This window comes from Mytilus californianus, unplaced genomic scaffold (assembly GCF_021869535.1).
Source record: "Mytilus californianus isolate M0D057914Y unplaced genomic scaffold, xbMytCali1.0.p SCAF_21, whole genome shotgun sequence".
In the NCBI taxonomy this organism is placed as follows: Eukaryota; Metazoa; Mollusca; class Bivalvia; order Mytilida; family Mytilidae; genus Mytilus; species Mytilus californianus.
Window position 1 is genome coordinate 7269059 of NW_026262670.1, and position 21838 is coordinate 7290896.

Below are 21838 nucleotides of genomic sequence, written 5' to 3' on the forward strand. Positions count from 1 at the left end.
CCTGAATTATATTAAATGGAATATTGTGTGTGTGAGAGAGATAGAATCAAAAATCAAAAATGATTTGACTTTTCAAGCACAGTGTATTCTTTTATATCTGGTTGATGCTTTAATGTCTTTGTGGTACATATTACATGTATGTAAGTTATATCATTATGATCGCTTTTCATAATTCTGCACTTTTTTCAAGCACTTTTCCTCATGTTTTGCTTGTTGAGTAATTGCACACCCTAAAATCCTCTGCTTTTATAAGACGTATTTCTGTTCTAATGATGGTTATGAAGGTAAAGATCATTATGCAATGTTTATTTCAGGTTTAAATGATGATGCTTTGAGCAAGACACCAAGTGATATTGAACTTCTGCGTTTTTCAAACCACTGTGAATCAAATCAAATGCATGAATTAGTTACACATCTTGGAATGGTAAGGATATGGAAAGATGTCGAATACAATCATCCTAAAGATATACAGGTTGCCAAATTTTTGCTGTTATCAAAGTGGAAAGAGATAAAAGCTAAATGCAATTTCAAAACTTTGTCAGAAGCTCTGATCAGCATGGGTATATCAACCCATGTTTTGTGTCAAGTAAGTTTGTACATAGTTTTTAAAATACTCTTTCATTTCACCTTTGAATGAAAAATTGTTAATTTTATTATCCTTTTAAAGACAAATGTATTGAAATTTTCCAATAAAAATTATAAGACACCAAGGTTTTAATCAAAGTAAAGAAAAGTAAAAGGGAAAAAAGAAAAGATGTAAAGTCAAACAGGAGTAATTGTAACACTACACATGTAATCAAAGTACAAGCAAACAACAGGAACCCATCAAAACACCTAGGGTTAACTCTTGTCCACTGAAATGGTGAGACGGTCTTGCTCTTCTGTTGAAATTCATAGTCTTTCTCGTGAAACATGCAAAGAATAACAATATGTTAGCCATTGAATGCACAATTTGAGAGTAATAGAATTCTTGGAAATCTAATATATTGAAATTCATGAATAGGAATTAGAAAACGGTGGAAGTGCTGCTAAAGACCAAACTTATTGGTTGTCAAACTGACTAATGCAGAGCAAGTTGTATTCTAGCATTTATAATTTCAACGTTTGCCTTACAAACAAGCTAACAAAGTGTCTATTTCATAATAACTCTGTCGTATGTCAAAATATATGAAATAGATATACTTTTTCTGTTTGTTTCAGTAAATATATAACATCAAATATTGAACATTGTCAATAGGGTTTTAATCTTTGTTTTGTAAATACATAAAAGCAAATATTTAATTTTTGTTTGCAGGTAAGAAGAATCATCAAAGCAGAAACAGGTAATTAGTAATACAGTCACCTAATAAAATTGAGAATGAAAATGGGGAATGTGTCGAAATGACTACAACCCGACCAAAGAGCCGATAACAGCCGAAGGCCACAAATGCGTCTTCTATGCAGCGAGAAAAGCCCGCACTTGGAGGCGTGTTTCAGCTGGCCCCTAAACAAAAATGTATACTAGTTCAGTGATAATGGACGTCATACTAAACTCCGAAATATGTAAAAGTAACTAAAGTTAAAAATCATACAGGACTAAGAAAGACCTGAGGCTCCTGAATTGGGACAGGCTCAAAAATGTGTGTGGGGGGGGGGGGGGGGTTAAATATGTTTTTTGAGATCTCAACCCTCCCCCTATACCTCTAGCCAATGTAGAAAAAAACAAACACACAACAATACTCACAGTAAAACTCAGTTTAAAAGAAGTCTGAGTCCGATGTCAGAATAGGTAACAAAAGAAACTAAACAAAATGACAATGATACATAAATTAACAAAGGACTTCTAGCAGTTACTGACATTCCAGCTCCAGACCTCAATTAAACTGATTGAAAGATTATGTCTTGATCACATCATACCTAAGGTGAACAGCTTTACTTTTAAGCTCACCTGGTCCAATGATCCAAGTAAGCTTTTTTTTATCACTTGGCGTCCATCGTCTGCTGTAAACTTTTTCAAAAATCTTCTCTAAATCTACAGGGCCAAATATAACCAAACTAGGTCACAATCATCAATTGGGTATCTAGTTTTGAAATCTGTGTCCGATGACCCCGACTGCCAACCAAGATGGCCGATATGGCTAAAAATCAAACAAAGGGGTAAAAAGCAAGTTTTGTCTATTATAATTAACAGAGAAGATCTGACAAGGGTAGACATGTTCAGAATCATCAGACTTCTTATTCGAGTTATTTTCCTTTAATGACAGTTTTTTACCATTTTTTTGGCGTTTTGTCTTATATGATGAAACTTATAATAGATAGATAGATAGAAACTCAAATAAGCAAAAGTGATCAGCAAGACAAGATCTACTAACAAGTCAAATGTTGCCAATAAAGTAAGTAGACTGTCACTCTTTATAGGAATGACTGCCAAAAGATTAGGATTGTTTTTACTCTCTTGTGTGTTTTGAGCAAAAACTAAAGAAGATAGAGAGAAACTAAACAGACTAAATGATCAGCAAAACAAAATCAACAAAACAGATGTTTGTCGTGAATTCTATTCTTGTCTACAATGTTGGAGAGTGTCCATTGTTGAATATTCATAAAGACCAAGATAAGCTTCACAGACCCTTTAGAGCATCCAGTTTGTTTCGCGTTGATATGAACCTAATATCGTGATAGACACAAATAACACTAGATTCATTCTATTTACTGGGCTATAGGCTTAATTATCAGAATGACAAGCATTAAGAGCAAGGTACTACTTATCACCATGAGACAGGCATAATTATCAGACTGACAAGCATTAAGAGCAAGGTACTACTTATCACCATGAGACAGGCCTAATTATCAGAATGACAAGCATTAAAAACAAGGTACTGCTTATCACCATGAGACAGGCTTAATTAACAGAATGACAAGCATTAAGAGCAAGGTACTACTTATCACCATGCGATAGGCTTAATTATCAGAATGACAAACATTAAGAGCAAGGTACTTCTTATCACCATGAGACAGGCTTAATTATCCGAATGACAAGCATTAAGAGCAAGGTACTGCTTATCACCATGATACAGGCTTAATCATCAGAATGACAAGCATTAAGAGCAAGGTACTGCTTATCACCATGAGACAGGCTTAATTATCAGAATGACAAGCATTAGGAGCAAGGTACTGCTAATCACCATGATATAGGCTTAATTATCAGAATGACAAGCATTAAGAGCAAGGTACTGCTTATCACCATGATACAGGCTTAATTATCAGAATGACAAGCATTATGAGCAAGGTACTACTAATCACCATGAGACAGGCTTAATTATCAGAATGACAAACATTAAGAGCAAGGTACTACTTATCACCATGAGACAGGCTTAATTATCAGAATGACAAGCATTAAGAGCAAGGTACTGCTTTTCACCATGAGACAGGCTTAATTATCAGAATGACAAGCATTAAGAGCAAAGTACTACTTATCACCATGAGACAGGCTTAATTATCAGAATGACAAGCATTAAGAGCAAGGTACTGCTAATCACCATGAGACAGGCTTAATTATGAGAATGACAAGCATTAAGAACAAGGTACTGCTTATCACCATGAGACAGGCTTAATTATCAGAATGACAAGCATTAAGAACAAGGTACTCCTTATCACCATGAGACGGGCTTAATTATCAGAATGACAAGCATTAAGAGCAAGGTACTGCTTATCTCATATCATTCAAATTTTCACAGATCAATGAACTTAACAGTATTTTAAAGTTATTTATTTTTTTTTTATAAAATGAGTTAATGTTTCAGATATTCCTGCAGATTACTTGGATTTTATTCCAACAGATGAGATTCTAGATGCATTAGCTCCACAAATTGGTCAGGTTTTTTTCCAACTTGGCACTGAAATTGGGCTATCAATTCCTACCCTGGAAAATATACAGAGTAATAATCCTTCTGACTTAGCAGAACAGAATAAGGTCGTATTATTTAAGTGGAGAGAAGACCAACTAGTCAAACCTACAATACGGGTCCTTATGCAGGCTTTATTTAACATTGGGAGAGGTGCACGTTGTTTAGAAGAAGTTTTAAAGAATGTTGATCTGAACACCCTTATAGTTTCACAACAATGGAGAGGTAAAGGGGCAATTCAAAAGAAACCAAAAATCAAATCAGAACAGAAACCACAGAGTCAGCGAAAGGTGTCAAAGAAATGTTCAATAGCTTGAAATTAGGCACCTTAAGAGAATGGTCAAAACAAGTGTGCGTTTGAATAGGGAAAATATACTATAGGCGAAAGAAGTGAAAAATATTGTGCATAATTTAGCCTCATTGTTTGAAAGTTTCTATTAGTTGTTACTTTTGTATTTCATTTGTTCCATATTTTTTATTTTTAGGTATTAGGAAGGTCTGTAAGCAAAACAGTTGCAAATTCCTTTTGACATCTTTCTCCTCTCTCATACTATTTACTTCATGAGCATTCAACAGATCCATTACCTGTTATTTGAATTGGTTTGTTATAACCTTTACAGATATTCTTCTCTGAAAGCACTAAACTTTGAATTATCTTTCTGATAATATTTTTAAAAAAAAATTTATCAGACGACAATTCAAGCCAGCCAGCAAGATTATTGTTATACAAATACAATGTTTTTGGTAAATTGTTTTGTTGAAATAAGACTGTTAAGTTTTCTCAAATGAATGATTTTTCATGCCTATACGGAATGGGTTTTTCCCATTGTTGAAGGCCGTACGGTTGTCTAAAATTGCTTACATCCATTTCATTTGAACATTGGTTTTATAGTTGTCTCATTGGCAATCATACCAGATTTACTTATTTTTATGTTATTTACCATACAAAATATAACTCTAACAGTATATAAAGGCTGTGAATTTAAATAAAGTTAAAATTATTTGACCAAGTACTCTTATTTGTGTTAAAAATATTTACAAATCTTATTTCAGATTATAATTGTTGGTGATCTTTTAATCCATACAAATATCAACAAAATAATAGTTTCTTGCAAATAACGAGCTTGAACTGATTTCAAGATTATATTTGTGCAATGACAAGAGTTGACATATTTAAAACTAATTTATGCATTTAGTAAAAAAAAATCTGTTTTGAAATCTTTCAAAGACCTTTTTTAAAACACTAATGTGATGAGCTTTAAACCATTCAATGTACAAACAGCTAATGGTAGGATACAATAAAAAAAATATGTTCACATAATCAAGCGCTACCAATGTTAGTAAATTGATGCTTTTGTGGAAATTGATTGATGACCGCAGCTATCACTGCTGAGTAGTAATACGTTTAGAATCGAGGTGATGTTTGTTCAAAGAAATTTATTGACACAAGTGGTTTATTGGATTTTTTTTTCTTGCCTCGATGAAGGTAAAAGAAGCAAGACTAAGGCGTGCTGATTGTGCCAGCGGAATCAACAATGTATTAATTTGTTGTAAGTCAGTTTATGGGGAACCAATAGTGGTAGGTCAATGATTTTTGGTAAGCAGTAATTTAAGCACTGGCACATCTTATTTGGCTCCTCCCCCTCCTCTTTCCCTCAGTGATGGTCTACTGACTTTAAATCTTTGCATAGTTTACATGTTAAGGGTTGTGATTAGGTCAGTTTAATCAATAATATTTAGTAGTAGGCAGTTGTATTAGCATTTGTATATCTCATTTCCATGGAGATTATATATTGTCCCCTTCATATTGAATACATAACAAATAAGACAGGCATTATTTTTGGGTAATATTCCTACAACCAATTATATAATGTTCTAAAATTCTTTAAATGGAATGTTATTTGCATCTATTTATGTACTCATGATATCAACATGTGATAAGTATATGTTCACAATATTGCTACATATATGCAGCCAATAATGTTAATTTCACTAGCATTCTATTTATTTACAAGGAAGCAACCATTTAACTTCAAGGGAGATATGGTTTTTTGTCCGAGTCAGAACATATATTTTTTTAGTTTTTCGACGCTATCAATCAAATAATTTTTTGTCAAAATTTAACACTATAAGGTATGGGCAAAATCTAAATTCAGAATTTTTTTTTTTTGTCATCTGCTTGACCGTAATTTTTTTTTTTCTCATTAAATTTGAAATTGGGATCAGAAATTTTTTTTTAGAAAAAACCATAACACCCCCTTGAAGTGAAATGATCGTTCCCTAAGGATCCCAACACTGTTATTTTCACCAGGATTCTGTTTACCTATTAGGATTTCTTATCTCATTATGTTGGCTTACATTGCAATTTTGTCATATGATTAATATGTCCAAGGGACATAACTCTTTTAACAATAGTTCTTCCTGAACTGTTAACATAAGAGTGAAAATAATTTGATAGTTTACAGTTAGGTATTCCACATCCCACCGCAAACCACCTTCTTTCTGCATAAAGAAGCACAATGCACTACACATGACACAAGAGAGTATTAGAAGAGCAAAAAGGACCAAAAATTGTATATTAAATGCAAAACAAATGTTATTCTTTAAGAAAAAAACTTTTTTGATACTAACTACTTGTGTTTTGTTGGTGACAGAAAATTTACAAAGTATACAATTACTTTATAAGGTAATTAAAGATTCCTGTTATGTTGTATACATATATATAATGGGCGCTTTCCAAAAATTAACAAGAATATAATGACTAGTAAAGGTGACTATTTATTTTCAAGGGATATGGTTTGACTATATGGTATTTTTGTTTGTTTTTTTTTATGATTTTGTTTATTTCTGGTGCATAAATTATCCCTGATTATTGTTAAACAAGCAATATTTAGTACATGAAGATGTCACTTATTCACAGCAATATAATATGTTATTGTTAAAAACGAACAAAAGGATTAGACCCTCACAATTTTTTTTAGCATAAAGATATATAAATATTGAATAAAAGAACATAGTTCCAGTGTCCCCTGCGTTGCACATATTTTATCTGTCCAAGGGCAATATCTTAAAAAAAATTTGATGTGTTCTTTCAAACTTTTTATAGATATCTAAGAGAAATGTAGGCTTACATTGCAATTTTTCATATAATTAATATGTCCAAGGGTCATAACTCTAAAAATAATTCTTTGGCACTGATTTTCAAACTTATCTGAGACATTGCTGTCATAACCTTTGATATCAATTTCATTAAAATCTGGCAAGAACTGTATACTTGAGAGCGCTTACAATGTAATTTTTGATATTATTGATGTTTCTGTGAGGCACTACTGTTATAAAATAAGATGTTCGGCACTGAATTTCGAACTTGTCCGAGACATTGCTCAAATAATCCTTTGATGTCAATTTCACAATAATTTTAGAAGATCGAATTGTACACTTGAGAGTGCTTACAATGTAATTTTGTACATAATTGACATTTCAAAGGGGTATTACTTTTTTAAGAACAGTTGATTGGCACTGATTTTCTAGCTTGTCCAAGAGATTACTTGTATAAACCTTTGATATCAATTTCATAAAAATCTGGCAATAATTGTACTACAATACCCTTCCCTTTTCACGAATGTGACCTACCGAATAAGACTATTTACCGGATTTGTAATAACATAAGCAACACGACGGGTGCCACATGTGGAGCAGGATCTGCTTACCCTTCCGGAGCACCTGAGATCATCCCCAGTTTTTGGTGGGGTTCGTGTTGCCTACTCTTTAGTTTTTCTATGTTGTGTCATCTGTACTATTATTTGTCTGTTCGTCTTTTTATTTTTGGCCATGACGTTGTCAGTTTGTTTTCGATCTATTAGTTTGACTGTACCTCTGGTATCTTTCGTCCCTCTTTTTGTACATATGAGATTGTTTTCAATGCAATTTTACGAATAATAAATATTCACAAGGAACATAACTCTTTAAAAAAAATCACCGGCTCTGATTCTCAAACTTGTCCAACATGTGGTGGTGATATAAACCTATGATATCAATTGCTTAAAAATCTGGCAAGAGTTGTACACGGGAGAGCTCTTAGAAGACTGGACCCCACAATGCATCGCGCAGTGGACAATTACAAAGAATTTAATTAATCGAATCAAGACATAGTTTATTAGACTAATTTACTAGCTTCATTTGATTTTTAACTTTTCATGTTTAAAACACAATATAATCTGCACAACCTTTGAAGACACGAAATATTTTGTTCTTAAACGACATGTTTTTAACAATTTTGTCATTTATTCACAAGTTTAATATAAAATCAGACATGAAATTCTATGCAATATTTTCTGGTTAGAATTCAAAAGGAAAAACAAAAACAAATGTCAATACATTACAAAAAATGATAAAAAAATATTCATTTTAATCTTTATTGGGACTTATTTCAGGTGAGTTTTTTATAATTTTTTCTTACACTCTAATAACTATTGAAGACACAATTCGATGGCTGTGTGTACGAACAAAAAGCATTTTTACAGTATAGGTGTTGAAAAACAGTTATTAACATACAATTCAAGAACTTTTCCAGTATGTCCTCCCAAATGTCTAGATATAATTGTTTTTATAAAAGTTGTGAACATTACAAAAATGAATCTAGAGATTTTATCAAGCTATATATTTACGTGGGTAGTTAATTATTATCGGAAAATGGGTTCAAAAAGCAAGTTTTTTTCCTTGCACTGATGAGAAAAGAGAAGTTTTATATTAAAATGTTTTCTGATTAAAAGGGGTATGCAGGTTATCATTCCACGAGATAGCAACCCCAACTACAAAAATAGACGGAAGTATACTTTATCAACTTCCAATTATTATTTATTAGTCCAATTTTCATTTCAAAATGTGATTATTAGGTAGTCGTAATTTATTGTATGGTTTAAAATAATTATTTGACTTTTTCTTTTAGAAATATTAATATGACTAGGCAAAAAAATCAAGTACCAATTCAGGAATATGGCAGTGGTTAATGACAGATTATCCATTCGTTTGATGTGTTTGAGCTTTTGGTTTTGCCATTCGATTAGGGACTTTTCGTTTTTTGTCCTTTGCGGTGCATTGTGGTCCTTTGTGGTGTATGTGTTCCTTTGTGGTGCATTGTACTCCTTTGTGGTGCATTGTGGTCCTTTGTGGTGTGTGTGCTCCTTCGTGGGGCATTGTACTCCTTTGTGGTGCATTGTGGTCCTTTGTGGTGTATGTGCTCCTTTGTGGTGCATTGTTCTCCTTTGTGGTGCATTGTGGTCCTTTGTGGTGTTTTGTGCTCCTTTGTGGCGCATTGTGGTCCTTTGTGGGGTTACACTAAAGACCTGAAAGTGGACCTGAAAAGACCTGAATAGACCTGAAGATATACGACTCAAATTATTCAAATTGCAATATTTTTTTTATTATTCAATGGAATTTCCTCAAGTTAAAATTTTATTAAATGTTAATATTCATATTTCATTAAAAATTATTTTTTTTAAATAAAAAACTATTTTTTGATGCCAAAAGTTGGACCTGAACGGGGAAAAGAAAAGACCTGAACGGACCTGAAAATCTATGGTCGGACTTATTCTAACTTTAATAACGTTTTTAATATTCGATGGATATCGATCAACTTTAGATTATGTGAAACCAGGAAGATATACTGTTCCCAGGTGAAACTAAAAGTTCAAATTAATGATAATATTAAAACAAATATACGAAAAATATCGTTGGGGTGTCAAAACTCGGCCCCGAACGGAGAATTAAAAATCTGAATGAGCCTAAAATTCCGCTAATATTACATAGTACTTCAGTGGTTGTACTATGTAGCTCATTGTTGAAGGTCTTATGGTAACCTATAGTTGATAACTTCTATGTCATTTGGTTGCTTGTGAGAGTAGTCTCATTGGCAATCATACCACATATTTTATAATTCTATTGTATGTTTGTGACAAAACTCGGACGTGCTGAATGAAAAATGAAAAGTCCTGAATGAACATGGATATATATAGTTAATTCAACATAGCTTATAAAACATTTGCATTTCATTCAAGAAGAGTCAAAAGTAACTTGTGATAAAAATATTTAATTTTAATATGCATAAAATGAGCTTGCATTATCGTTGTTATCAGTTACACATTATTACATAATTATACACAATTAAAACACATTATACATAACAATGAAAACACTAATTGAAACAAATGATAATACAAATCTAAAAAGTTTAATCCTTTAATTTCATCAAGATTTCTCGTAAAAATACTTTAAAAAAAGACTTTTGTTCATAAAAAAAACTGAGTGAGTCAACATACTGTAAAAGTGTTAATATTGAATAAAAAAAATTTGGCGTTAGAAAATGTGTGTACATACTGTAAAATGTTCAATATCCTAATATATAATATCAGAGACATATAATACATATATGTCTCTGATAATATATATATAACTAAGACAATATATTTACATAACAAAATACTGTAAAAATATATACATAACAAAATACTGTAAAAATATATACATAACAAAATACTGTAAAAATACATACATAATTATATACAGTACACAATACTATAAAACATTAAAATGCGAAATTATTCACAGCCTACTTTAATCAATATATATGTACTCTTGCTCTAATTTAAAAATATGTATATACATGTAGTTAAATACACTGTCTATGTTCATCACAAAACCAATCACTACTAACTCTTGCACAAGTTTGATGGGTCCATTTGCTACACGTAACTCTTCCTCTTTTACCTTCGCATCCTATCATATTTTCGTATAAATCGGGCTTCCCACATACGCAGATACATTCAATCTTTCTCTGGTGTACATTCACATGAATGTCAGAAGAAACGTCTAACATCTTAGAAAATTCAATAAGATATCCTTGTTCCAAACAACTTACAAGATGAGTTCTCATTGATTGTTCGTCGTAATCTATCTTTAAATTATAAATGTCATCTTTTCTGGTTCGCTTATCTTCGTTAACTTTTCTCACGATATTTTCCACTTGCTTTACATTTCTTGCATTCAAAATGCCTTGATGAGTTCCAGGTACTGCATGATCACAAACACTTTCTCTATATATAGCCATGGCCGTCTTGTCACCTGATTGTAATGCGTTCTCCATCCTCCTAAGTACAGATGGAGCTGTCCTAGCAAACTCTGAGTCAGTTTTCTTGCTGTTACCGTGATGGGCCGGAACATAAACAGTTTCATCACCTTCATAATACACCAAACCAAGTTTCTTATTGTCTCTAAAGTAATAAGCAGTTCGCTTGAAATCTAAAGATCCAACTTGTCTTTTTTTTTCTTTTTAGCGTTGTTAGTCTTCATTCCGGGTAGTTTTATCTTATAAAACTTTTTTTCCAAAATTTTGTCCCCGATTATCACTGAATTATTGCCGTAATTCATCCACTGATATTGGTCACATTTCCAATCGTCTTCATGCTCTCGGTCTTGTGTCTGCAAAGCGTCTCGGTATGGTGTTAGTCTGGTGTGTTCAGCTAGTAAAGGTAATGGAATTGCAAGAGACATTCTGATATAATAACGTTGGTAACTATACTTGTAAGCACTTTGTTGAATATTTTTATTCTGACTAAAAACCATTCAAAATTGACTATTTATAAAAAGTTAGAGCGTTGATCTGAATTCACTAATTATTTGATATATGCTTATATATTTTATTTGTAAAGTTTATAGTTAAATTTGTGACCGAGCAATGTTAAGTTCGTGTAACAAGATATAGTGATAATCCAATTAAAATATTAAAATCAAATGTGTATTTAGACTAATGATCCAATTATCACCTAATATCAATAAAAGGTGTGAATTACAACCGGCACACGTTCATGTAATTAAACATTCCAATCGACGAACACGCGCGCGTCTTTAAATTACATATGGTTTATTGGCAAACAATACTATTATTTTCAATGTATAAATAAAACAGTTTAAGACCTGTTTATATAAATACAGTTTAAGCAAGTTGAATTAGTTTGAATAATTTCAACGGGCAAAATGCAATCTTCTTTTTTTCTCTTAAGGTCCAGGTTTCATCATCAACAAGGTATTTGGTATTCAAATATGTTCCTTTATAAATATAAAGTCATTCGTTCTCTTCAATATAATTTTATTTAAAATAAAAACAAATAGAAAAATAATGTTGTATCAGTTTAAATACATCTACCCGTATGATCAATTCGGGTCTTGTCCTTTCAGGTCTTTTATTTCCCCGACAAGGTCCGATTTTTGCAACTCAACCATTATTTTTTCGATAAAATTTTTTATCATTTCAATGATATATTATACCTTTCCTATAACAAAATTCATATTTCAAGGAGATTGATTGAAAACAGTTAAAGAACTTGAATAAATCTGACCGCAGATTTTCAAGTCAATTCAGGTAATTTAATTTTCCGTTCAGGTCCGAGTTTTGACACCCCAACGATATTTTTCATATTTTTTTTTTAGTATTATCATTAATTTGAAATTTTAGTTTCATAAAATCTAAGGTTGAAAGATATCCATCGAATATTAAAAACGTTATTGAAGTTAGAATAAGTCCGACCATAGATTTTCAGGTCCGTTCAGGTCTTTTTATTTCCCCGTTCAGGTCCAACTTTTGGCATCAAAAAATAGTTTTTTATTTTAAAAATTTATTTTTTAATGAAATATGGATATTAACATTTAATAAAATTCTAACTTGAGGAAATTCCATTGAATAATAAAAAAGTTATTGCAATTTGAGTCGTATATCTTCAGGTCTATTCAGGTCTTTTCAGGTCTTTAGTGTAACCCTCCTTTGTGGTGTATGTGTTCTTTTGTGGTGCTTTGTACTCCTTTGTGGTGCATTGTGGTCCTTTGTGGTGCATTGTGGTCATTTGTGGTGTATTGTGGTCCTTTGTTGTGAATGTGCTCCTCTGTGGTGCATTGTACTCCTTTGTTGTGCATTGTGATCCTTTGTGGTGTATGTGCTCCTTTGTGGTGCATTGTGCTCCTTTTTGCACAAAGAAAGTCCTTTACAGTGGGTTTTTTTTTTAAACTATGCCAAGTTATTTTTGCCTTTAATGTTAGCATATTAGGATTATTTTCGATAATGTTATTTTTACCATATAATTACGTTTATATATGATCAGGAACATATATATTGTTAGATATACTGTTCCCAGTATATGATTTTCACAATACTATGTACATATTATTATATCAATAATGTTAATATTACCATATATTATTTTATATATATATGATTTTTACCATATAATCATGTTTATATACGATTTTTGCCATATAATTATGTTTATATATGATTGTTACCATACAACTGTTTATATATGATTTTCGCAATACTATGTACATATTATGATTCCTGATATCTAATTTATGTTTGTTATTAACATAATAAACAGTAAAGTAAATAAATGTGTTAACAATTTTATTTATTTTACATGAGCCACTAGTGGAGCAGGACCTGCACGTCCTTCCAGGGCACCTCAGTTCAGCTATGATCACCACTTGGCGTCCGTTGTGTCGTCGTCTGTTAACAATTTACTTATTTTACATGAGCCGCTAGTGGAGGAATCCGGGTCCGTTCGCCCTGAATCACGTTCGCCCTAGTACCTGTTCGCCCTAATACCTGTTCGCCCAGGGTCCATTCGCCCTGATTTTTTTTTGTTTTTATTGTTGTCTAGTTGCACAATGTCTTATCATATGAACAGAGTATGTTAAAGTTTGTTGAAAAATTCGCCGAATATTTGTATTTTGCTGCAACCAAATTCATAATTATTGTTATGTCTCTGGTAGAATACTGGAATACAATGTATTTATCTTTATTGATATTTGTTAACAATTTTAATAATTCTAGGCAGTAAATTTATGCAGTATAATAATAAATGAACTTATAAATCCTTTTCATGTTTTACAATTCGTACATCATTGATTTTACTCATTCCTAGCTGACTTGTTTATCAAAACAAAATGTTGTTTTTATTATTAATCCATTAGAGACAAGTGTTACATCAATGAGTGAGAATTATTATTATGAACAATTAATGCTCCAAAACAAGCCATCATCTTTCAAATATTTCCATGTGTTTTCATGAATTTCGAGAAGTTATACCATATGAATATCTGAATAAGTTTATTAAAGTTTAATACCCTTAATATTAATATTATCTAATAAAGGTAGGGAGAACGAACCCAGGGCGAACGGACTCTATGGGCGAACGAACTCAGGGCGAACGGACCCAGTGCGAACATGTAATCAGGGCGAACGGACCCGATACCCTAGTGGAGCAGGAGATGCTCGTCCTTCCAGGTCACCTCAGTTCAGCTTTTATCGTCACTTGGCGTCCGTTTTGTCATCGTCTGTTAACAATTTTACTTATTTTACATGAGCTAGTACCACTGGTGGAGCAGGAGTTACTCATCCTTCTAGGGCACCGCAGTTCGGCTATGATCATCCTTTGGCGTTCGTTTTGTCGTCATTTATTAACTTTTACAAAAGTCCTCTCCTCTGAAACTACTAATATTAAAAGTTGGCAACAATCACCATTCAAGTATGTAGTTGAAAAACTTCGTCAGATAACCTCACTTGCCAACCAACCATCAACTAGAATGGGTACTTTGGGGGCCTCGGTTGGTCTAAGTGGCCCCGGCGTTGGAGATCAATCTATAGAAATCTCTTCGGTTTGTCTGTTCCCGCCGAGAAGCCCGGTGGTTCTCTCCGAGTACTTCGGCTTCCTCCACCATAATAACAGGCTTCCCTGTGTCTCCTAACACTCCCTCTGAGTTGGGTTGGGGATTGTCCTGGTGGTGGGTTGTACATAAGTTAGTGACGCATCTCCATTAATCCTGATAGGGAGTTACATGGATTCCACTGTACCCTTGCAGCAATCGAGGGGTGCTCCGTTCACGGAGGGATCTTCGTACATACATACATACATACATACATACATACATACATACATGGCTGACATGGCTAAAAATGGAACATTACGGTAAAGTGCAACTATTAGTATTATCTTGAAAACCGCTATAGATAATCTGACTTTGGCAGGATTGTTCAGATTGTTGAGATCGACTGACAATTCGTTTACATTTAAACTGTCAGACAACTTCCGTTGGAGTTATTGCCCTTAAATGACCATACTGCTTCTCATGTTAGCCTTTTAACATGAATACTAGAATAGATAGTGAGAAACTGTAAAACGCGAAATGAGCAGCAATATTTGACAAAGTTGATAATGATGATGGAATGGAATTTTAATGTCCAGTGGCATATATTACATGTATGTCGGAACAGGAAATTGACAATATGTTTGAATAGAATCCTTCTATTAGACATTTTCAAAAAGTCGTCTACACTGACACTTACACCGACACCGATACCTACACGGACTACAAAAATATAGGGACCGTATCAAAATTTCGAAACATACTGAATGAATGACCTCGTAAAACTTGGTTGCAGATATAAACAATATGTTGTGTATTTTTTCATATATAATTCTTTTTTCGGAATCGGAGCTAAAAACCCCAAATGCTCTTCTCATTAGTTTTGGATTATTTTAAGTAAAGAATTTGTGACATTCCATCTGCTTTTTTTTATTGTCTCCGTTTGCAACCATTCAAATGGAATACAGTGTTGCGGTAGAATATACAATTGGCGAATTGTATTGCTAGAAAGAATTCGGAACATAAATAAAGTATCTTATATCTTATATTTCTTATGAAGCAAGGCTTAGCGTATATTAAATCAATGTAAGTCAACAGGTTAGGGTTTGTAATGGAAGTTTCGGTGACTCGAGTATAAAATAAAATAACTGAGAAAAAAAAATAAAAACGAAATGCAAAAAGTATTAAAAAAATTTCAAATTTACAAAAATAAAAAGATGCCCCCCCCCCCCCCCCCCCCCCCAAAAAAAAAAATATACCAAAAAAAACAAACTTTTTGGCCGAAATTCCTAAAAACAAAAGCAATTTCTCAAAAGTAAAACACAAAAAAAAATTTTGATCCTCTTCCCCACCTTTACAAACAAAAACGTGTATCAAAATTATAATTGACAACGTCCGCGGCAAGACTAGTGTTTAATTGTGAAGTGGAAGTTCTTCCTTAAACTTTTCAATTTTATACCCAGGTATAAAAATTAGTAAAGGAAAGTTTCATAAGAAATAAATTCGTTTTCTTGGTGTTGTCAGGGATGTACGAAATTTTACAATGTATTTTCAACACCGGTGTAAAATTCCGTACACCCCTGATTACACCAAGATAACACATACAAATACAATCATCTTTATGTCTATACGTTGTTTCACGCTTTAAAAGACTTTAGACGTTCCTGTTTCTGATTAAAGTTTTATTATTTTTTTTTACAAAGTACAATATTCAGATAGATCAATTCTCAGCTAATTAACAGACCTAACAAAGTAGCAAATCATCCAAAATAAACGTTTTAAAGAGTGTTTAAAATGTAGATTAGAAAAAATATAATATAAATGCCTGTGGTCGTTGTACATGTTGAAGATGTCACTTATTCACAGCAATATAATATGTTATTGTTAAAAACGAACAAAAGGATTAGACCCTCACAATTTTTTTTTAGCATGAAGATATATAAATATTGAATAAAAGAACATAGTTCCAGTGTCCCCTGCGTTGCACATATTTTATCTGTCCATGGGCAATATCTTAAAAAAAATTTGATGTGTTCTTTCAAACTTTTTATAGATATCTAAGAGAAATGTAGGCTTACATTGCAATTTTTCATATAATTAATATGTCCAAGGGTCATAACTCTAAAAATAATTCTTTGGCACTGATTTTCAAACTTATCTGAGACATTGCTGTCATAACCTTTGATATCAATTTCATTAAAATCTGGCAAGAACTGTATACTTGAGAGCGCTTACAATGTAATTTTTGATATTATTGATGTTTCTGTGAGGCACTACTGTTATAAAATAAGATGTTCGGCACTGAATTTCGAACTTGTCCGAGACATTGCTCAAATAATCCTTTGATGTCAATTTCACAATAATTTTAGAAGATCGAATTGTACACTTGAGAGTGCTTACAATGTAATTTTGTACATAATTGACATTTCAAAGGGGTATTACTTTTTTAAGAACAGTTGATTGGCACTGATTTTCTAGCTTGTCCAAGAGATTACTTGTATAAACCTTTGATATCAATTTCATAAAAATCTGGCAATAATTGTACTACAATACCCTTCCCTTTTCACGAATGTGACCTACCGAATAAGACTATTTACCGGATTTGTAATAACATAAGCAACACGACGGGTGCCACATGTGGAGCAGGATCTGCTTACCCTTCCGGAGCACCTGAGATCATCCCCAGTTTTTGGTGGGGTTCGTGTTGCCTAGTCTTTAGTTTTTCTATGTTGTGTCATCTGTACTATTATTTGTCTGTTCGTCTTTTTATTTTTGGCCATGACGTTGTCAGTTTGTTTTCGATCTATTAGTTTGACTGTACCTCTGGTATCTTTCGTCCCTCTTTTTGTACATATGAGATTGTTTTCAATGCAATTTTACGAATAATAAATATTCACAAGGAACATAACTCTTTAAAAAAAATCACCGGCTCTGATTCTCAAACTTGTCCAACATGTGGTGGTGATATAAACCTATGATATCAATTGCTTAAAAATCTGGCAAGAGTTGTACACGGGAGAGCTCTTAGAAGACTGGACCCCACAATGCATCGCGCAGTGGACAATTACAAAGAATTTAATTAATCGAATCAAGACATAGTTTATTAGACTAATTTACTAGCTTCATTTGATTTTTAACTTTTCATGTTTAAAACACAATATAATCTGCACAACCTTTGAAGACACGAAATATTTTGTTCTTAAACGACATGTTTTTAACAATTTTGTCATTTATTCACAAGTTTAATATAAAATCAGACATGAAATTCTATGCAATATTTTCTGGTTAGAATTCAAAAGGAAAAACAAAAACAAATGTCAATACATTACAAAAAATGATAAAAAAATATTCATTTTAATCTTTATTGGGACTTATTTCAGGTGAGTTTTTTATAATTTTTTCTTACACTCTAATAACTATTGAAGACACAATTCGATGGCTGTGTGTACGAACAAAAAGCATTTTTACAGTATAGGTGTTGAAAAACAGTTATTAACATACAATTCAAGAACTTTTCCAGTATGTCCTCCCAAATGTCTAGATATAATTGTTTTTATAAAAGTTGTGAACATTACAAAAATGAATCTAGAGATTTTATCAAGCTATATATTTACGTGGGTAGTTAATTATTATCGGAAAATGGGTTCAAAAAGCAAGTTTTTTTCCTTGCACTGATGAGAAAAGAGAAGTTTTATATTAAAATGTTTTCTGATTAAAAGGGGTATGCAGGTTATCATTCCACGAGATAGCAACCCCAACTACAAAAATAGACGGAAGTATACTTTATCAACTTCCAATTATTATTTATTAGTCCAATTTTCATTTCAAAATGTGATTATTAGGTAGTCGTAATTTATTGTATGGTTTAAAATAATTATTTGACTTTTTCTTTTAGAAATATTAATATGACTAGGCAAAAAAATCAAGTACCAATTCAGGAATATGGCAGTGGTTAATGACAGATTATCCATTCGTTTGATGTGTTTGAGCCTTTGGTTTTGCCATTCGATTAGGGACTTTTCGTTTTTTGTCCTTTGCGGTGCATTGTGGTCCTTTGTGGTGTATGTGTTCCTTTGTGGTGCATTGTACTCCTTTGTGGTGCATTGTGGTCCTTTGTGGTGTGTGTGCTCCTTCGTGGGGCATTGTACTCCTTTGTGGTGCATTGTGGTCCTTTGTGGTGTATGTGCTCCTTTGTGGCGCATTGTGGTCCTTTGTGGGGTTACACTAAAGACCTGAAAGTGGACCTGAAAAGACCTGAATAGACCTGAAGATATACGACTCAAATTATTCAAATTGCAATATTTTTTTTATTATTCAATGGAATTTCCTCAAGTTGAAATTTTATTAAATGTTAATATTCATATTTCATTAAAAATTATTTTTTTTAAATAAAAAACTATTTTTTGATGCCAAAAGTTGGACCTGAACGGGGAAAAGAAAAGACCTGAACGGACCTGAAAATCTTTGGTCGGACTTATTCTAACTTTAATAACGTTTTTAATATTCGATGGATATCGATCAACTTTAGATTATGTGAAACCAGGAAGATATACTGTTCCCAGGTGAAACTAAAAGTTCAAATTAATGATAATATTAAAACAAACATACGAAAAATATCGTTGGGGTGTCAAAACTCGGCCCCGAACGGAGAATTAAAAATCTGAATGAGCCTAAAATTCCGCTAATATTACATAGTACTTCAGTGGTTGTACTATGTAGCTCATTGTTGAAGGTCTTATGGTAACCTATAGTTGATAACTTCTATGTCATTTGGTTGCTTGTGAGAGTAGTCTCATTGGCAATCATACCACATATTTTATAATTCTATTGTATGTTTGTGACAAAACTCGGACGTGCTGAATGAAAAATGAAAAGTCCTGAATGAACATGGATATATATAGTTAATTCAACATAGCTTATAAAACATTTGCATTTCATTCAAGAAGAGTCAAAAGTAACTTGTGATAAAAATATTTAATTTTAATATGCATAAAATGAGCTTGCATTATCGTTGTTATCAGTTACACATTATTACATAATTATACACAATTAAAACACATTATACATAACAATGAAAACACTAATTGAAACAAATGATAATACAAATCTAAAAAGTTTAATCCTTTAATTTCATCAAGATTTCTCGTAAAAATACTTTAAAAAAAGACTTTTGTTCATAAAAAAAACTGAGTGAGTCAACATACTGTAAAAGTGTTAATATTGAATAAAAAAAATTTGGCGTTAGAAAATGTGTGTACATACTGTAAAATGTTCAATATCCTAATATATAATATCAGAGACATATAATACATATATGTCTCTGATAATATATATATAACTAAGACAATATATTTACATAACAAAATACTGTAAAAATATATACATAACAAAATACTGTAAACATATATACATAACAAAATACTGTAAAAATACATACATAATTATATACAGTACACAATACTATAAAACATTAAAATGCGAAATTATTCACAGCCTACTTTAATCAATATATATGTACTCTTGCTCTAATTTAAAAATATGTATATACATGTAGTTAAATACACTGTCTATGTTCATCACAAAACCAATCACTACTAACTCTTGCACAAGTTTGATGGGTCCATTTGCTACACGTAACTCTTCCTCTTTTACCTTCGCATCCTATCATATTTTCGTATAAATCGGGCTTCCCACATACGCAGATACATTCAATCTTTCTCTGGTGTACATTCACATGAATGTCAGAAGAAACGTCTAACATCTTAGAAAATTCAATAAGATATCCTTGTTCCAAACAACTTACAAGATGAGTTCTCATTGATTGTTCGTCGTAATCTATCTTTAAATTATAAATGTCATCTTGTCTGGTTCGCTTATCTTCGTTAACTTTTCTCACGATATTTTCCACTTGCTTTACATTTCTTGCATTCAAAATGCCTTGATGAGTTCCAGGTACTGCATGATCACAAACACTTTCTCTATATATAGCCATGGCCGTCTTGTCACCTGATTGTAATGCGTTCTCCATCCTCCTAAGTACAGATGGAGCTGTCCTAGCAAACTCTGAGTCAGTTTTCTTGCTGTTACCGTGATGGGCCGGAACATAAACAGTTTCATCACCTTCATAATACACCAAACCAAGTTTCTTATTGTCTCTAAAGTAATAAGCAGTTCGCTTGAAATCTAAAGATCCAACTTGTCTTTTTTTTTCTTTTTAGCGTTGTTAGTCTTCATTCCGGGTAGTTTTATCTTATAAAACTTTTTTTCCAAAATTTTGTCCCCGATTATCACTGAATTATTGCCGTAATTCATCCACTGATATTGGTCACATTTCCAATCGTCTTCATGCTCTCGGTCTTGTGTCTGCAAAGCGTCTCGGTATGGTGTTAGTCTGGTGTGTTCAGCTAGTAAAGGTAATGGAATTGCAAGAGACATTCTGATATAATAACGTTGGTAACTATACTTGTAAGCACTTTGTTGAATATTTTTATTCTGACTAAAAACCATTCAAAATTGACTATTTATAAAAAGTTAGAGCGTTGATCTGAATTCACTAATTATTTGATATATGCTTATATATTTTATTTGTAAAGTTTATAGTTAAATTTGTGACCGAGCAATGTTAAGTTCGTGTAACAAGATATAGTGATAATCCAATTAAAATATTAAAATCAAATGTGTATTTAGACTAATGATCCAATTATCACCTAATATCAATAAAAGGTGTGAATTACAACCGGCACACGTTCATGTAATTAAACATTCCAATCGACGAACACGCGCGCGTCTTTAAATTACATATGGTTTATTGGCAAACAATACTATTATTTTCAATGTATAAATAAAACAGTTTAAGACCTGTTTATATAAATACAGTTTAAGCAAGTTGAATTAGTTTGAATAATTTCAACGGGCAAAATGCAATCTTCTTTTTTTCTCTTAAGGTCCAGGTTTCATCATCAACAAGGTATTTGGTATTCAAATATGTTCCTTTATAAATATAAAGTCATTCGTTCTCTTCAATATAATTTTATTTAAAATAAAAACAAATAGAAAAATAATGTTGTATCAGTTTAAATACATCTACCCGTATGATCAATTCGGGTCTTGTCCTTTCAGGTCTTTTATTTCCCCGACAAGGTCCGATTTTTGCAACTCAACCATTATTTTTTCGATAAAATTTTTTATCATTTCAATGATATATTATACCTTTCCTATAACAAAATTCATATTTCAAGGAGATTGATTGAAAACAGTTAAAGAACTTG

The 21838-nt window shown here is 32.2% G+C and overlaps 2 protein-coding genes across 3 annotated transcripts in view; both read left to right on the plus strand.

The window, feature by feature from the left end:
- Window positions 1–4891, plus strand: part of LOC127731866 (uncharacterized) — a 76262-nt gene extending 71371 nt beyond the window's left edge. The window contains exons 7-9 of the mRNA XM_052240732.1: window positions 315–586; window positions 1295–1322; window positions 3780–4891. Of these exons, the coding sequence (XP_052096692.1) occupies window positions 315–586; window positions 1295–1322; window positions 3780–4198 (719 nt within the window). The 3' untranslated portion in view covers window positions 4199–4891. The remainder of the gene's footprint in view (window positions 1–314; window positions 587–1294; window positions 1323–3779) is intronic.
- LOC127731862 (uncharacterized) overlaps window positions 1–21838 on the plus strand; it is an 897808-nt gene that overhangs the window by 97766 nt on the left and 778204 nt on the right. The window lies entirely within an intron of this gene.